This window comes from Micropterus dolomieu, linkage group LG19, assembly GCF_021292245.1.
Source record: "Micropterus dolomieu isolate WLL.071019.BEF.003 ecotype Adirondacks linkage group LG19, ASM2129224v1, whole genome shotgun sequence".
In the NCBI taxonomy this organism is placed as follows: Eukaryota; Metazoa; Chordata; class Actinopteri; order Centrarchiformes; family Centrarchidae; genus Micropterus; species Micropterus dolomieu.
Window position 1 is genome coordinate 19,557,790 of NC_060168.1, and position 17,134 is coordinate 19,574,923.

Sequence of the window (17,134 nt, forward strand, 5' to 3'; positions counted from 1 at the left end):
TATTTGCACGTATTATAATCAAACATTTTCCACAATCGAACCTCAATGGTTGAACGGTTGTACTGTTCTAGGCATTTGGTAACAGGAAACAATTGTCACATTATTGGTCAGGATATTTATACATTTAACGGCATTTCCGACGAGGGCATGTAATACTTATTTCGCCCACTTGGGGGAGCTCAGGTTACATGAGGAAAGCTTGGATTACATTAGATGAAGGAGTGTCTTGCTGAAAATAAAAACACTGCACAAGTAACTTCTTTTCAGCACTAATATCAACAACAGATAGCAACAACAGTTAACATAACTACTCAATAGAGGCAAACATAATCAGGTAACTAAAGATTTAATTAAATGCTTTGAATCTTTGGAGACTGCAGTCCGTTTTACATTGAAAGTTCAGTGTCTGGACCATGTCACACTTAGGTGAGACAAGGAGTATCCCTTTGATGTGGTAATAAAACAAAGAATAAGGTCAGTTGCCACGGAAACGTGTGTGGGGGGGCCAGTTTTGATAGGCTGTTCAGGGAGATGCATATGGCTGATGCGTGTCTCTTTGTCAGTTTAACAGTCAGGCCCCGCGTTATCAGCTTTGGAATCAAAAAGGTGCCAGTTTTATGGTCGGGATAGCACTTAGAGAAAGCAACTTTGACCCCTCCCCTTCTTCTCTGGGGAGGAGAAAGGAATTTAGAGTAGCTCCAAATTTATTCAATATAAAATGCACAAATCCACACCGTTGTTCACTACAATAGAATTAACGGTACTGAATAAAACGATGGGATTACGAGAGTTGTTGAAAATTTGGTCGGCAAAGTATTTTGTTCAAGGAGCGTGTGGGTTTGGCGAACGTTAGCCAGCTATTTAGCTAAATCTGTGCTTTTTATTGAAACAAATTCAACTTTTCATAAAACCGATGCTCTCATCAGTGTCACTTTTTGTGAAAAAAGCTTGATGTGCTGCAACAAACTTTGTAAATGTTGAACTCAGTGTTGTGCATAAACAGTTATGATTATTGACGATTTAGTAGCCCAAAATCAAGGTTGGAGACTATCATGTAGCCTAGAGCATTTTTCTTGCACAAAGTTAATGAATAAAAAACAACCCCAAACTGAAGCAGCTGTAATTTGAATTAATATTATAGCCTACTAGTGGTAAGTTCTATACTATTATATGAAATTATATTGAATATAGTAACATAATGAATATATTAATATCAAACTTTTAGTTTACTATTAAATTAACAATATACTTTCAATTTAATGTTATACTAATGCAGTTATTTAGACTACCGCCTACACTACTTACGTTATTCATCACTCAGTTTATTCTCTTCATCTTTGTTCCCCTTCGAGGGAACTCGAACTGCGTCAGTTACGACACTATGGGAACGCCTCTAGGCGTAGCAGGTCTGAACGTGAATGAAATCACTCCAATCCTATTGGCTTGTTGCTAGAACGGTAAGGTGTGACGGAATAACCGGAGGAGTATAAAGCACACCTGTACACACTCATCATTAGCTTTTTTTCTATTCAGCAGGCGCTCTGTATGTTGTTTGAAGAAAGCTCCAGTCCTACAAGCAATGTGTCTTACCTGAAGAAGAAGTCTACCAGCATGTCCGGCAACCAGATGTACAGAAGGTGTGTTTTTTTCTTGCCCTCGGTACATCATGGGTGGAGATTCTCATGAGATGTGTGTCTCATGTTTGGGGATGGAGCACGCCCGGGCAGCTCTCGAGGGGGCAGCCTGCGCCCGTTGCGAAGCCCTTTCTGTGCGGGTACTGAGGTACAGCATGGCTCTCTTTTCCGAGGATGGCCGGATGTGTTCTCCCCGTGGTGCGGGCCCTGCGGCCGCTGAGGCAGCCCGGCGGCTTCACTCATGGGGTTCATAGCGTTGTCGGAGGATTTCGGGACGGCTGAGGCTTTTTCCCGACCTTCATCCGCTGGCTCCGACGCTTCCTTTCCTCGTTCGGGAGCCCGTTCTCGGCTTCTCCCGCTCGCGGCGCCCGACTATGACGTACTGCTGGAGGTGGTGACTAGAGCCGTGGCTAAGCTCAACATCAACTGGCCACAGGAGGAGCAGACACCACAGGCTAGTGGTAAGCTTGATGAAAGGTTTCTTAAGCACCACGCGCCACCTCCACGCCGGTCTCTGCCATTCTTCCTGATTTACATGATGAACTGAGTAATCATGGAGCAGACCCTTCTCTACACGGCTTTCCACACCCCGATCACTGAAGTACAGTAATGTGATGGGGGTTAGGGACCGTGGTTATGGGAGGATGCCTCGGGTGGAGGATGCGCTTGCGAGCTATCTCTCCCCTCGACTTGTGTCCTCCCTGGAGAAGCCGGCGCTACCCTCCAAGCCATGTCGCACCACATCTACGCTCGTGGGGAAGGCGTACATGGCAGCGGGCCAGGCAGGTGCGAGCTTGCACACCATGGCGGTGCTTCAAGCCTACCAAGCAGACCTGCTACAGGAGATGGTTCAGAGGGGGGGTCCCTCTGAGGAAGATCTGGTGGAGCTTCGCAGAACCACGGAGCGTTAGACGCAGGGCGAAGCGTTCTGCCAGTACCTCCCTCGCCGGTCTGGACCCAAGGCAGCTGAGGCTGCCAGGCGTAGGTCCCTTCCCTCTACGAGCTCCTACGGAGCTCCGTCTGATTTGGGTTACACGCAAGTGTCTTCGTTCCCTATCAGTTTGGAAGGAAACTTGGTTCCTGTCCCAGGGGCCCGTGCTGGGAGGGTCCTGTCGCCGGCTGGTCATTTCGACAGACGCCTCCCTCACGGGCTGGGGCGCGGTCATGGACGGCCGCTTTGCAAGGGGATCCTGGCAGGTGCATCAATCCGAGTGGCATATCAACTGTCTCGAGATGTTGGCGCTGTTCCAGGCTCTAAGGAGTTTCCTGCCCGATCTCCAAGGCCACCACGTCCTGGTTCGTTCCGACAACACAGCGGTGGTGGCCTATCTGAATCACCAGGGCGGTCTGCGCTCGCGCCCTCTGTACAGACTGGCGCGTCGGATCCTCCTGTGGTCCCAGCAGAGGTTACTATCGCTCAGGGCGATGTATCTCCCGGGGACGCAGAATCAGGGAGCAGACCTGCTGTCGAGGCAGGGGCTGAGGCCCGGGGAATGGAGACTTCACCCCGAAGTGGTGGAGCTCTTGTGCGAAGAGTTCGGCCCCATAGACGTGGATCTGTTTGCGTCTCAAGAGACTACGCACTGCCCGCTATGGTTTTCTCTCGTTCCTCCAGCCCCGTTGGGTCTGGACGCCATGGTACATTCGTGGCCGAGGCTACGTCTGTACGCTTTTCCCCCAGTCGCTCTGCTCCCAGGGGTTCTGGAGCGGGTCCGCCAGGACAATGTCGGCCTACTGCTCGTAGCCCCGTTCTGGCCAACCCGGGTGTGGTTCTCGGACATCATGATCGCTCCTGGACGGCCCTCTGAGGAGAGACCTGCTGTCCCAGGCGCAGGGCCGGGTTCTTCACCCTTGCCCCGCCATATGGCGACTGTGGGTCTGGCCCCTGAGGGGGCACAGTACCTAGAGGCGGGTCTAAAAGCCGGAGCAGTCGAGACCCTCCTCAGCTCCAGGGCCCCGTCCACACGGATCCTCCGTGGTGCCCGGAGGATGAGACCTGCGACTCAGTCCAAGGTTCCCACTTGGGATCTGGCGGTGGTTCTTGGGGCGTTGGCTGAGGCCCCCTTCGAACCCCTGTAGTCAGCTGAGGCTAAGCACTTGACCCTCAAGATGGCCTTTCTCCTTGCTATCACCTCTCTGAGGAGGGTGGGGGATCTCCAAGCGCTTTCGGTTTCCCCGCAAGCCTAGAGTTTGCCCCGGGGAATATTAGGGCTATCCTGCACCCTCGTCCAGGATACATCCCTAAAGTGCCTTCTTGTGCGGCAGGGTCCACAGTGCTGCAGGCATTTCATCCTCCACCTCATGTGACGGCGGAGGACGGGAGACTTCATCTGCTCTGCCCTGTCAGAGCACTGAGTATTTACACTCTGAGGTCCTCCCGTTGGAGGAAGGCTGACCAGCTGCTAGTGTGTTTTGGGTCCCCCAGGGCTGGGCTCCCTGCATCCAAACATACTATTAGAAACTGGATTGTTCAGACTATTTCCCTGGCCTATCAGGTGCGGGGTTTGCCTTCACCTGTGGCTGTGAGGGCTCATTCTACCAGAGGCGTGGCGGCCTCTCGAGCCCTCCTTTCCGGGGCCTCTTTGCAGGATGTTTGTTAGCGGCTGGCTGGGCCACTCCGCACACATTCATTCGGTTTTACAGTCTTGACCTTCCTTCGGCACCTGGCACTCGTGCGCTCTCCTCTTAGTCGTGCCACTTTATTGCACACTGGGGCAGGCGGGGTTTTTGGCACGGTTTAGTGGGTATCTCGTTCTCATAGTGTCGTAACCGACGCAGTTCGAGTTCCCTCGAAGGGGAACGTCTCGGGTTACGTATGTAACCCTGGTTCCCCGAGAAGGGGAACGAGACACTGCGTCGGCCTGCCGCACCTCTCTCCCTGCCTGAAGCGCCTGCTTCATAGTTAAGCTAATGATGAGTGTGTACAGGTGTGCTTTATACTCCTCCGGTTATTCCGTCACACCTTACCGTTCTAGCAACAAACCAATAGGATTGGAGTGATTTCATTCACGTTCAGACCTGCTACGCCTAGAGGCGTTCCCATAGTGTCGTAACTGACGCAGTGTCTCGTTCCCCTTCTCGGGGAACCAGGGTTACATACGTACCCCGAGACGTTCGTCCAGGTTGGTGGCTGCAGCCTCAAAAACACTCCAGTCAATGCAGTCAAAGCAGGCCTGTAACTCCAGCTTTGACTCGTTGGTCCATCTTTACAACAGGTTTAGCAGATTTCAGTTTTTGCCTGTGTGTCGGGATAAGATGAACCAGACAGTGATCAGAGAGTCCCAAGGCTGCACGGGGAACAGAGCGATAGGCGTCCTTTAATACTGTGTAGCAGTGGTCCAGTGTGTTAGTGTCCCTGGTGGGACACTTAATATGCTGCCTGAATTTTGGAAGTTCATGACTGAGGTTTGCTTTGTTAAAGTCCCCGAGAACAATGAGCGGGGAGTCTGGATGTTTTTTCTCCATGTTAGTTATCTGGTCGGCCAGGTGTAGTAACGCCTCACTAACACAGGCCTGAGGTGGAATGTAAACAGCGACCACAACAAACGAGGAAAACTCCCGCGGTGAATAAAACGGTTTACAGTTTATAAATAATGTCCCTAGGTGAAGGCTGCATGATTTCTTCAACACTGTGACATCTGTGCACCAACCTTCGTTTATATAGAAACAGAGTCCACCTCCCTGTGTTTTTCCTGTGAGTTCCCTTTCGCGATCCGCGCAGATGAGATTAAATCCCGGTAGGTGAAGTGCGCTGTCCAGGATGCACTCGGTGAGCCAGGATTTGGTGAAACAGAGGGCAGCAGATCTGCAGAAGTCCGAGTTAGTTCTGTTGAGGAGCAGCAGTTTGTCCATTTTGTTGGCCAGAGAGCGGACATTCGCCAGGTGGATTGAAGGGAGTGCAGTGCGAAATCCCCGCTGTCTCAGCTTAACCAGCGCGCCTGCACGTTTTCCCCTGCGCCGTTCCCGAAAGGATCCCAAACAGCTGCCACTCCTCCAAATAATAACTCCGGGATAGTTCCAGGGTCAATAAAGAGCGGTGGAATAGTATGAGCAGGTGAAAGTCCAATGTTTAAGAGCTCTTCTCTGGTAAAAGTTACCAGAGAGGGACGGCAGAAAACAGCGTTAATTAACAAAAACACAAAAAGCACTACGTAGCGTAATCCCGGGGCGGCCATCTGCGGCGCCATCTTAGCTAGCCTAGCCTAGCCTGCTAAATATTACACACTGGACCTTTAATTTACTGGTACATGTTTTGCTTTGGCGGCATTACTAGTATTACCTGGGAAAGGGTGTGTAGTAGAAAAATTGTGCTACGTTTTCTATTAATTTTATAATGTAATTAATTCAACTGTTCTAACACACAGGACAAACATGAAAAAAATTATTTATATATATATATATATAAATGTGTATATATATATATATATATATATATAATGTATGTATGATGGTGAAGGTATTGCCCGTCCTAGTCTGCCTCCGATTGGCTTAACCTGATATTCTTACCCTTTGCCTAAACACGCTGAACCCAACCAACCAGTAGCCAATCGGAGGCAGATTAGGGCGGCTCTGGCCTTCGCCATCCTTGGATAAGAAAACAGACCAGTAGAAAGACATAAGTCTGCCCACAACATGATCAATGCACCAATTAATTCATCTACCGAGGACTGAAGGTGTATGAGCCGGATTTGTTAAACATATCAAAATGCCGAAACCCGGGATCGAACCAGGGACCTTTAGATCTTCAGTCTAACGCTCTCCCAACTGAGCTATTTCGGCGATGAACATAAATCGTGGTGCATGCCAACTATAGACACGCTAATTGGACAGCCGTTATTAACTTATAGATAATTAACAAGAACATGAGGCGTGAAAAGACCCTCGGCGGGCCGTTCATAGCTTAATCTTAAGTCTCCATGGCTCCGGAGGGACGTTCCACCGGTTCCACCTCGTTCCACATGGTGACGTCATTTTCACGCCCATGCTGAACGCAGAGGCTGCTGGGAAGAAAGGTCAAGAATCGATGGCCGCGGAAGGCACGGATTTACTGCAGCAAGAAAGGCTCTCGCTTTGTAGTACAAACTAATACTACTACCAAACTACTTAACTAATCTGAGATGGCACCTGTACTCTGTACGCTGCCGACAACACATTAAACATTACAATGAGCTATTGTATTGTTTGTTTCTCTGAGACTCAGTCAACACTATAGGCTAGCCTTCGTTAGCTGACTAGCAGCTGCATTGTTATTGTTTTGGCTTCATTCGGCGGCCATATAAACAATATTCCCCGAGGTTCCCCAGCGGAGGCAGGGGTCCGGACTGAGTGATGTTTTTCTGTCCGTCCCGGGAAGATGGATGAGAAGTCCAACAGCAGCCACCACCGGCTCGTGATCGTCCTGCTCATGGTGGTGCTCTTTGGCGTCATTATGATCCAGTATGTGTGCCCGAGCAGGTCTGAGTGCCAGATGCTACACCAGCTGGGATCCTGGTTTAAGGACGGCAGTGCAACTGGTCCCCGGAGCCGTGGGAACGAAATCCAAGGCGGCCTCCAAAAAGATCCGTACATTGCAGAAGACGGCGCTCTGGTCCGCTTTGTCCCTCGCTTCAACTTCACCAAAGCCGATTTAAATCGTGTCGTGGACTTCAACATCAAAGGGGATGATGTTATAGTTTTTCTGCACATTCAAAAAACGGGTGGCACGACGTTTGGTCGACACCTGGTGCGGAATATTCAGCTGGAGAGGCCCTGCGAGTGTCACGCAGGTCAAAAGAAATGCACCTGTTTCCGACCAGGTAAAAAGGAAACCTGGCTCTTTTCCCGTTTCTCCACCGGCTGGAGCTGCGGGCTTCATGCGGACTGGACCGAGCTGACCAGCTGCGTCCCGTCCCGCATGGACTCACGCGAAGTTCCCGATAACCTGCCCAGGTTGGTGAAGGAGGATGCTTGGGATGGGAGTCCTACGGTTACCATGCTGTCACCATACATTACTCATGAAAACGAATATAGAAATGTGCAGTATACTGCAAAATAGTCTTATGCAGTACATCACAAAATCATCATTACTGATGCTAAATAATACAGATGTAATGTAGGTGACAGCTGTTAACATGCATATTTAATGGAACAGTTTAATTTGACCTATTTGAAGCTGTTATATAGCTGTTTATTTGATCATTTAATGTATTTTCATCTTGAGTGTGACCCTTGGGGAAATCAGAATCAGTTTTATTGCCAGGTATGTGTACACATACGAGGAATTTGACTCAGGATTGTACACTGCTCACGATGTGTTTATACAATAATATAATTAGACACAGGCTACAGTATAGAGAACACAAATATTTGAATTGTTCCTGACGCTGTTCATCAGAGTCAGCTGTGCATCAGAGTGATGGCTTGTGGGAAGAAACTGTTCCTGTGTCTGTTGGTTTTGACATACAGTGCTCTGTAGCGCCTACTAGAGTGGAGGAGCTTGAACAGGTTGTGTCTGGGGTGAGATGATGAAAAAAAGATATTTTTTTCTGCAGTCCTGACTGTCCGTTGTAGTCTGTCCTTGTCCTTTTTGGTGGCAGATCCAAACCAGACAGTGATGGAGGTGCAGAGGACAGCCTGAATGATGGCTGTGTAAAAGTGGATCAGCAGCTCCTTAGGCAGGTTGAGCTTCCTGAGCTGACGCAGGAAGTACATCCTCTGCTGGGCCTTCTTGATGATCGTGTCAGTGTTGGGCTCCCACTTCAGGTCCTGGGATATAGTGGAACCCAGAAACCTGAAGGATTCCACAGCAGACACAGGGCTGTTGAGTATGGTGATGGGGGGCAGAGTGGGGGGGGGGGCTCCTCCTGAAGTCCATGGTCATTTCTACAGTTTTGAGCGTGTTAAGCTCCAGGTTGTTCTGGCCGCACCAGAGAGCCAGCTGATCAACCTCCCGTCTGTAGGCCGACTCATCACCGTCCTGGATGAGGCCGTTGACCGTTGTGTCGTCGGCGAACTTCAGGAGTTTGACAGATGGGTCTCTTGAGGTGCAGTCGTTGGTGTAGAGGGAGAAGAGCAGTGGGGAGAGCCCACTGCCCTCGGTGATGTTTCCCAGCCTCACCTGCTGACTCCTGTCAGTCAGGAAGGGGGGGGGGTCAAATCATAACTGACTTTCTTGTATTTAACTTCTCTGCCTAGCCTACCAAGTGCTTTTTGCCAAACTAATCCAACCAATCTATTTCCAAGCTTTATGATGGGTGTTTTGTCATTTTCTAATATGTTCTATACAACAAAAACTCACTTAAATCATTAAAAAAATAATCAACAAATCTTATGTGCTTTTTTTTCTCTCCAGTAGGAACTATTATTATATAACCATCTTGAGAGACCCAGTATCACGCTACCTGAGCGAGTGGCGGCATGTGCAACGTGGTGCTACATGGAAGGCCTCCTTACACGTGTGTGATGGACGTTCACCGACCCTGTCTGAGCTGCCGAGCTGCTACTCGGGAGACGACTGGTCAGGTTGCTCCCTGCAGGAGTTCATGGACTGCCCCTTCAACCTGGCCAACAACCGACAGACCCGCATGCTGGCTGATCTCAGCCTTGTGGGTTGCTACAATGTCTCCGCCATGAGTGAGGAAGAGCGCTGGGCAGTACTCCTTGAGAGCGCCAAACGTAACCTACTCGGCATGGCCTTCTTTGGGCTGACCGAGTACCAGCGTAAAACCCAGTATCTGTTTGAGCGTAGCTTCAATTTGGAGTTCATCGCACCTTTCACTCAGCTCAATGGCACACGCGCCTCCACTGTTGAAGTACCCTCTGAGACGCAAAACAGAATCCTTGAGTTGAACCGATGGGACGTGGAGCTGTATGAGTACGCCCGTGACCTTTTCTTGCAGCGTTTCCAGGTGGCGAGGCAGCAGGAGCGCAGGCAGGCCAGGGAGAGGCGGCAGCAGGAGAGGAGGCGACTCCGTGGAAGGCTCATAACAAAGCAAGGGAGGCAGCTGAAACCCACAGAAACACCCCGTCAGCCTGACAGACACTCTGTGGTAACTGAGGAGCAGCAGAGGGGGAAGGCTGACGGAGACAGTATGGAGTCACAAGTGCTACTCCCAGAATGGTGGGATCTGGATGAGAACGGCACCATGGAGGATTACATGGACAATGTTGAACAGTGGTAGTGATGGGAACAAGCAGTAGGGCGTCTTAATATAAGTGTGCCAAGTTCTGCCTTGTCTGTTGTTAATTAATCCAAGTTAGTTTCAGTGAATGCCTTCTACTAAATTATATTATTTTCTCACCATGAACCGTTTTAAATGATACATTTATTTATTGATACTGATTGTATTCTTTGCCACAACTGACATTCATAAAATATATATTTCCTTGGTAGAAAGAAAGGTGTAGGTATGTGCGATCCTATATCTTCGATCACACAGGCCTTGTATACTTTTAAACACATCTGATCTCTTGTTATGTAGCTTGGAATGAGGGGATATTTATTTTTTCTTTGTTAAAAAGAACAATGTAATACCTGTTTCTATAAATAATATGCTACTGTTTGTGATTCACAATCTACATGTTTGCCAAATTGTTGTCTTTGTTGTCTGAAATATGTACATTTGAAAAATGTACCTGTGCTTTCAAGTGTCTTTTGATCAACCGAAAAGGAGAATGGAATTTTCATAGATACCTCAATGTTGTAAAATTACTGAATGTCTCCCAAGTCTCATTTTTATATAAAAAATATTTTACATTCACTTAACTATTGTTGTATTCGGAGATATCTTTATGTGTCTGATCTCCTTTTATCTGATCCTTTTTATACACAGTCTAGGGTCTGATCATGAGCACAAAAGACTGCACTTGCAAACCTCTGAAACACCAGCAGAGTGCGCTAAAGTAATTTTAATGAAATCAAAACTTCCTAAGTGGAGATACTGCGGTGATTGTTGGCATCACGGCTTATTCTTAAATTTGGTTGGATAGGATTTGAGCCATGTTTCAGTGTGATCCTCAGAGGCTTTTTTAATAGAGCGATTAGCTGTGACAGCTGCTCCTAAATTTTTAAGGAATATTCAGCAATACACTGATAATGAAAAAAGACTATGAAGAATGCTAAAAGGAAGGATTGCTATATTTATCAGTACAGTTGGAGGGTGAGAACGGAGTATACACAGCTAAATGTCTATATACTGAAATATATAAACTCAGTTTTAGTTTTGATTTAAACTGAGATTAGACTAAGAAAAATCTGACTCCTTTAATGTTTGCCTCTGTCAAATGAAAAACTAGAAATAATGAAACCGCCCCAAAAATCTGAAACCCTATCATATTTAGCAGGCCTGTAGATGATGTTCTCACCTCACAGAAAAGATAAAATATTAATCGGCTATATTATTATTGGAATAAAAGATTTTTAGCCAAACAAATGTGAAAAGGTGTGTGCGCTTGAAATGCGTCTTAAGTACATTTTATTATGAAAAACCACAAGACGACCAGAAAACCGGTGGTGGTAGAAAAAGCACCTTGGTAGCATCAGGTGGGATAGATGAAGAGCGCCCTCCTACCTACATGCTTTGTCTGTCACCTAAGAAGTAAAATCATGTAATATACCGATTTTATACATGTTAAACCGTTAAAAGAGTTAAATACGTGAATATATCACCTTAAGTTTTTCACAAATTGGGTTTGGAAATCTCGTAGTAACGTTGGGCGGACGTTACGTTTAAATTTTCACCGTTAGTTTATGTTAGCCTGCTATCTTATTACTTTAAATAAAGTTAAACCCAGTTAGCCTTTAAATTAAATCCTTAAAATTACAGCACGCATATTGGGTTATGGAAGGGTTTTTTTTGGGCTAACCTTTATCTGACCAGGTTGACAAATATCTTCCTGTCAGCCTTCAACGGCTCTAATAGGTACCCAGGTGTGTCTTTATCCGCCTTGTATGTGTCTAACTGTATACACATATCTAGCGTATTGGCTATACCTACCTGCGACGTGTTTATGGCAGCCTACCTTGATACCTGCTGTGCTTGAGTCGTGACTTTGATTCCCCTAATGATGTTATCTAATAAACGAAAGCAAAAACACACACACACACCCACAGAGACACACACACCCACAGAGACACACACACACACTCTCTCTCTCTCAACTCCTCCCTCGCCGTTTTTTGCCCACCCTTTTTCCAAATCTGTTATTTTCCTGTGTGTTCGGTCAGTGTTGCAGACGAGCAAATTTAGTTGCAGCCAACATTTCAGCTACCGAACCCCGCTTCTTTCTTTCACCTAACACGTTTTGTTGTACTTGCTGCGGTTTTAATATTTCTAGTTAGCCGCAACGCGCTTTCCCCCCTTATTTCACTTCTAGGGCGCGTCTTATTTTGGAAAAATAACCATCAAAATAAACATTTTAACCGACGTTTATTTAGGGGAAGACAATTCAGTCTGCATCCGATTGGACCATAAACAGGTAAGAGGATGAGCACGTCTGGCGCAGTTGAGTTTGCAGCAATATTATTGCTACCTTTTTTTATATTTAATCCATGTTGCAGTCATTTAAAATGCCTCTTCCACTCTGCCTGTTGCATGGAAGTTCAAAGCTGCATTTGTTATTGTACATGCGGGCATAACTGCGGTATTACACATAGGCAGTAATAACACTTACATTTAACACGCTTTCGGCAGGTCTGCTGAGAGCTGCTCTGTGTGGAGACAAATAATGGTGTAACCCGCGGTCATGTGTTAGCCTGGGAGCTGCACAAAGCTTTGGCTGAATGTAATATGCAGGATCATTATTGGATGTCTTTGGAGTGCCAGTGTATCAAGTGCAAGTTGTTTTTTGTTAAGTGAAGAGCACAAAAAATAATCAATGTTGAAATGACTTCCAGAGTCTCTCTGTTTACTGTAATATTGTGTTAAATTCCATTAAAGCTGGTGGAAGTGAAGAGCACATGCATGTTGCTTCCTGCTCAACTGGCCTATATCTGCAGGATTTTGCAGCCAGCCTCCAAGCATACAGTGCGAGGAGGTCCAGTCTTGTCCTTGTTTACCCTTAGGGGTCAAACACTGAAGCCAGCATGGTATACTGTATGCACTTCCTGTGAATGTATTGCCGTAATCTTTGCTCATTTGACAATATAACCAGTCAAGACAAGTTCACACTCCCTCCAGGCTGTGGACTCCAGTCTAGCTAGTTTTTCTTTACCTAATATAAACACTGATAAACTGACTAACACATGGGCGCTCAGCCACATTTACCACATAACCTGTTTTCATTACCCTTTCACACACACACACACACACACACATTAACACTGTCCAAGATGCTCCATGTTTTATGGTACAAATAAAACCATTCACCTAGAATACAGCAGCAGTAACACATCAAAAAATGTTATGCTGACAACACATTGTTGGTTCAACTAGAATATCTACAGTTTTTTCCACACGGTGAACTTTAATTATCTCACTACAGGGATGTGAAACTCCTAGCTCATAACTAGTATTATAGAGAAGTAAAATCAAAGCTCCAGGAGCTAGTAAACAAAATTAAAACTTTATGTGCAGCAGGAGGCAAACTAACCTGCATTGTTCCAAGTATTTCACACTTTATGAAGGCTATGTTGTCTTGTTTGATGTGATAGGCTTGTTGTATGTTTGCTTGAAAGTGAACGGTGGTGATTTAATGAGCTGAAAGGATTACTGATACTTAACCTAATTACTTTGCTCCCTCCCTCCAAGCTGCTGGCTTTCACTCTCAGTTTGATTTATGGATCTTCCACCTTGTGCTTTCTAATCAGTCACCTGGTCATTAATGTTATCCTGTTTTTGCACTTGCCCTTGTCACTGCTCTCTCAGAACTGTTGTCCGTTTACTGGACTGTAACACACACACATCGTGCAGTTGGGGCTCAGAGTTGTGTTTTCATTGCTGCAGTATTTGTTACCTCTAAAAATGGAGTTCACTGAACTTTTTGGAATGGGGAAACTAAAATTTTTTTTAAAAACGTCCCACAGGAAACGCTCAGATTTTTCCCAATGTATAAACACTCTAAAACACTTTACTCTCCCATTTTACATATTCACCCAATATCAAAAAAGCAGCACACTTACATTTTATTCAGGCGTAGCCTTTTCTAGTTTTATAACTCTTTTGATGTCTCTGTCAACCTGTTCTGTTTGCCTATAATGCATTACATTCCCATCTTATATATTTACACTATGCTCTTAATCTAGAGCAATTCACATTTCCAGTTCATTACAGTGATCAGAGTTCCCCTGAATCTTCACCTCTTTTCAACAGCTGAAACTTCAGTGATTGTATTTCGACTGCCACTGCAGCTATTTTTAGTATCTACTTTCAAATATTCCAACTGCAAATTTTCAGCAATGAGTACACATGAAATTTGGCTTTTCTAGTTTTATAATTATTTAGTTCTCTCTGTCAACCTGCAGTACAAGCCAATAACACAGTCCAATTTAAAACATTTAACTAAATCTTAATTAACCCAAAGTGATTCATAATAAAGTATAACCAATAGATAATAGATCAAGTTTAAATTTCTATGACTTTTAAGTTAAGGATATTTAACTCTTCAGCACGTCAGTTGATTCCTCAACCTCACCCAGCCCAGACACTGAGATTGACACTTTAACTTCATTTATTGTTTAACCTTAATCTGAAAATTGTAACTTCTTTCATCGCTTCAGTTGCTACTTCTTTACGTACAGTAATTGTATTTTGACTTATGGTATTTCAGTGCATCTTTACAGCAGTGAGCACACTTGAATTTTATTCAGAAAATGTAGTTTTATAATTCTTTTGTTGTCTCTGTCAACCTGCTGGATTAGCCCATAACACTTTACATTCTCATTTATTGCACCACAATTTTTTTCATGTGGATCTTTAACTCAGCTACAATTTCTAATCCACCAAAATTGCCACTGGCAAGAAATTAAAGTGACACACTTTAAACATTCTCCTGCCTATACCATGATTATGCAAAACAAATGTGCAAAGAGAAAAATATAAAAGCAGAAATAATAACAAGGGGTTTATTATTATAAGTATTATGTGTCACCCTGCCTTTCGCAGAATACATGCCTGGCACTTTACATTTTTGGTGGTATAAGGCTATCTATTAGTGTGAGCAGATAAAGTCTGTCGAGGTGGCACCCAGCCTACACACCAGCCATAATGCAGACGTCAGAGCTCCGGTGAAGGTTACACTGCCGGTAGCCCTTTGGTGCACTGTGTTTGATGAGGGACGCAGTGCGCTGGAGTCAACAGCAGCCACCTCCATATACTTCCACCCCATCCTGTTCCACCTACATGTTGACCCCCATCTACTGACTGCTGGAGCCCCTCTTCTCACTGCAGACACCTGGAGGACAGGCAGCAGCATAATGACTGTTATAACTAGGGCGCTCTATATTTATTCACCATGCCGCATCTCTGCAAATGACTGTTTATGCTGCATTGTAAAGGTCAGACAAGTTCAGTAGGCCAAGATTATTTCTGTACAAAATGTACAATTTATTACAGTTTTCTTATAACTATATGGGAAGAGAGTTTTGTCGAACATTTTAAGTACATACATGTATTATAGCTGAAAGTATTAGTCATTTTAAGATTTAACTATTTAGATAATTCATTTTATCAGATTTCAGCTTCTCAAAGATTAGGATTTACTGCTTTTCTTTGTCATATGATATTAAATTTAATATCTCTTGGTTGGACAAAACAAGCAATTTGAAGATGTCACCGTGGGCTGAAAAATTATTGTGTATTCTTTCAAACAATAAAGAAAATAAACAGAATATTATTCAATAATGAAAACAAATCATTAGTTGTACCCATATCATGTAATATAAAGTTAAATTACACGTTTTGTTTATTTACAATCCAAGCAGCATAGCTAAATCTTATTTCTATGCTGTCTTATATATGTTTTATTTTTACTTACAACTTGTAACCCATTTTTCAATGTTGTGAGGGACAACACTGGGATGTGTGGGCTGAAAATGCACAATAATGCAGCCACAAGCATGTAGCATCAAGCCCTTATCTTTTGAATAGAGCACTTTATCAATGATACAACAGAACTTGAACTTCTTCCTCTCTCTTTTTTTCTCGCTCAAGTCCTTTTGCTACATCTGCCTCATCATTATTTGCTCCTTGATCTGTTTGTTATGCCCGTGTATCTCCTGGCCTCCTCTTGTTTATTCTCTCGGTAGAATTGTGCAATATTGCAGCTTGGCAACAGATGTTTCATTCCAAACTGACAGATCTTTATTTCTAAAGAGTGATATCTTTTTTAAAACATTGCTCAGGATGTAAAACATCAAATAAATGCAAGTAGACATTATTTTGCTAAACACAGACAATTCATCCGCCTGTTGTTTTTGTATGTTTTGGCTAAAAATAATTGTTGGGTTTCTTACAAGTTTGTGACATAGTTGAAGACAGTGAATTTTATAAAGATGGCAATGTACTGTTGAATTTACCCTGGTGATTGTATCGGTCTGTTGCTGTTGGTAAATTAGTCATTCAGTGATGTGCAGATTAGTCCCATGGCGTGCTTACACAGTGCAGTCAATCAAATCTCTAGTGCTAGTTGTGTGGCTTTATGGATGGCAATGTCAATCTGTCGGCCTGTCAGTCCACTTTGGTCCAGACTGAAACAGCTCAACAACTGTTGGATGGATTTCTATGAGATATTTTACAGGCTCCCCATGTTCCCCAGAGGATGAACCCTCTGACGTTCATGCTCCCCTCACTTTTAGAGTCATCACCAGGTCAAAATTATAATTTGTCCAGTACTTTGGTTTATAACCAGATATCTGCAAAGAAATGACATTTCCATCAACCGCAGTTGTACTTTGTGTTTAGTGCTAATAGCAAATGTTACAATGCTAACACGCTACATAGCTAGCCTAAAGCTGCATAAGTAGAGCCTCACAGAGCTGTTTCTCTAAAGGCCCTGAAATCTTCCGTAAAGGCCCTGATAGAGGCCAAGGGCAATGCTTACAAGGAAAGCTGGGTTAAACAGTTGGTGAAATTCTCAGGGTGGTAAAACTCCTGGAAGGTAGAGTCACCGCAGCATATAATCGTGAAAGGTCATTACTGTGTGGTACAGGGTGCAATATAAACTAGAACGGCATTGGAGGAAAGCCAGTATTGCTGCATATCTTTCCAGGAACGGTTGTAATGGCAACTGTGCGCCATTTGGTGCCTGGTGTGGTGAGAGTGAGGAGAGGAAGTGAGGAGTGTTGCTGAGGAGCATTTTGATCATGCGGGTTGCATATTGCTGAGCTGCATCGTGAGGGTGTGCGTAAGCAAGGGCACTTGACACTGATGTGGACCTGAATGCAGGACAGGCAAAGCTGCAGGAGGAGTGCTTGTCTTGTCCCCCTGAGAAAAATTTCTATCGATCTGTAGGTAGGCTGGGAGGAGGAGGTGGAGGAGGCACAGACAAGCATAATGGTTAAGCAAGCAAAGCAATTGCTGTACCTG

General features: G+C 45.0%; 2 protein-coding genes and 1 non-coding gene across 6 annotated transcripts in view; 2 read left to right on the top strand and 1 right to left on the bottom strand.

The window, feature by feature from the left end:
- The first annotated feature begins 6,266 nt into the window (after positions 1-6,266).
- hs6st2 (heparan sulfate 6-O-sulfotransferase 2) lies at positions 6,267-10,377 on the top strand. 2 transcript variants are annotated; one of them, XM_046031554.1, is made up of 2 exons: positions 6,267-7,562; positions 8,968-10,377. In XM_046031554.1, exons 1-2 carry the CDS (start codon positions 6,988-6,990, stop codon positions 9,791-9,793), a joined length of 1,401 nt encoding a protein of 466 aa, XP_045887510.1. In that variant the 5' UTR covers positions 6,267-6,987; the 3' UTR covers positions 9,794-10,377. The 2 variants fall into 2 exon arrangements, with proteins under 2 accessions (XP_045887510.1, XP_045887509.1); XM_046031553.1 differs by having other exon boundaries at positions 6,434-7,562; positions 8,965-10,377.
- On the bottom strand, positions 6,341-6,413 carry trnaf-gaa. Its single transcript has one exon. It is a non-coding gene; the product is annotated as a tRNA-Phe (tRNA).
- A 1,472-nt stretch (positions 10,378-11,849) lies between the features above and the next one.
- Positions 11,850-17,134, top strand: part of mbnl3 (muscleblind-like splicing regulator 3) — a 30,045-nt gene continuing 24,760 nt past the window's right edge. For all 3 annotated transcript variants that reach the window (XM_046030221.1, XM_046030222.1, XM_046030223.1), the window contains exon 1: positions 11,850-12,089. The gene's annotated coding sequence lies outside the window, so the exon portion shown is untranslated. The remainder of the gene's footprint in view (positions 12,090-17,134) is intronic.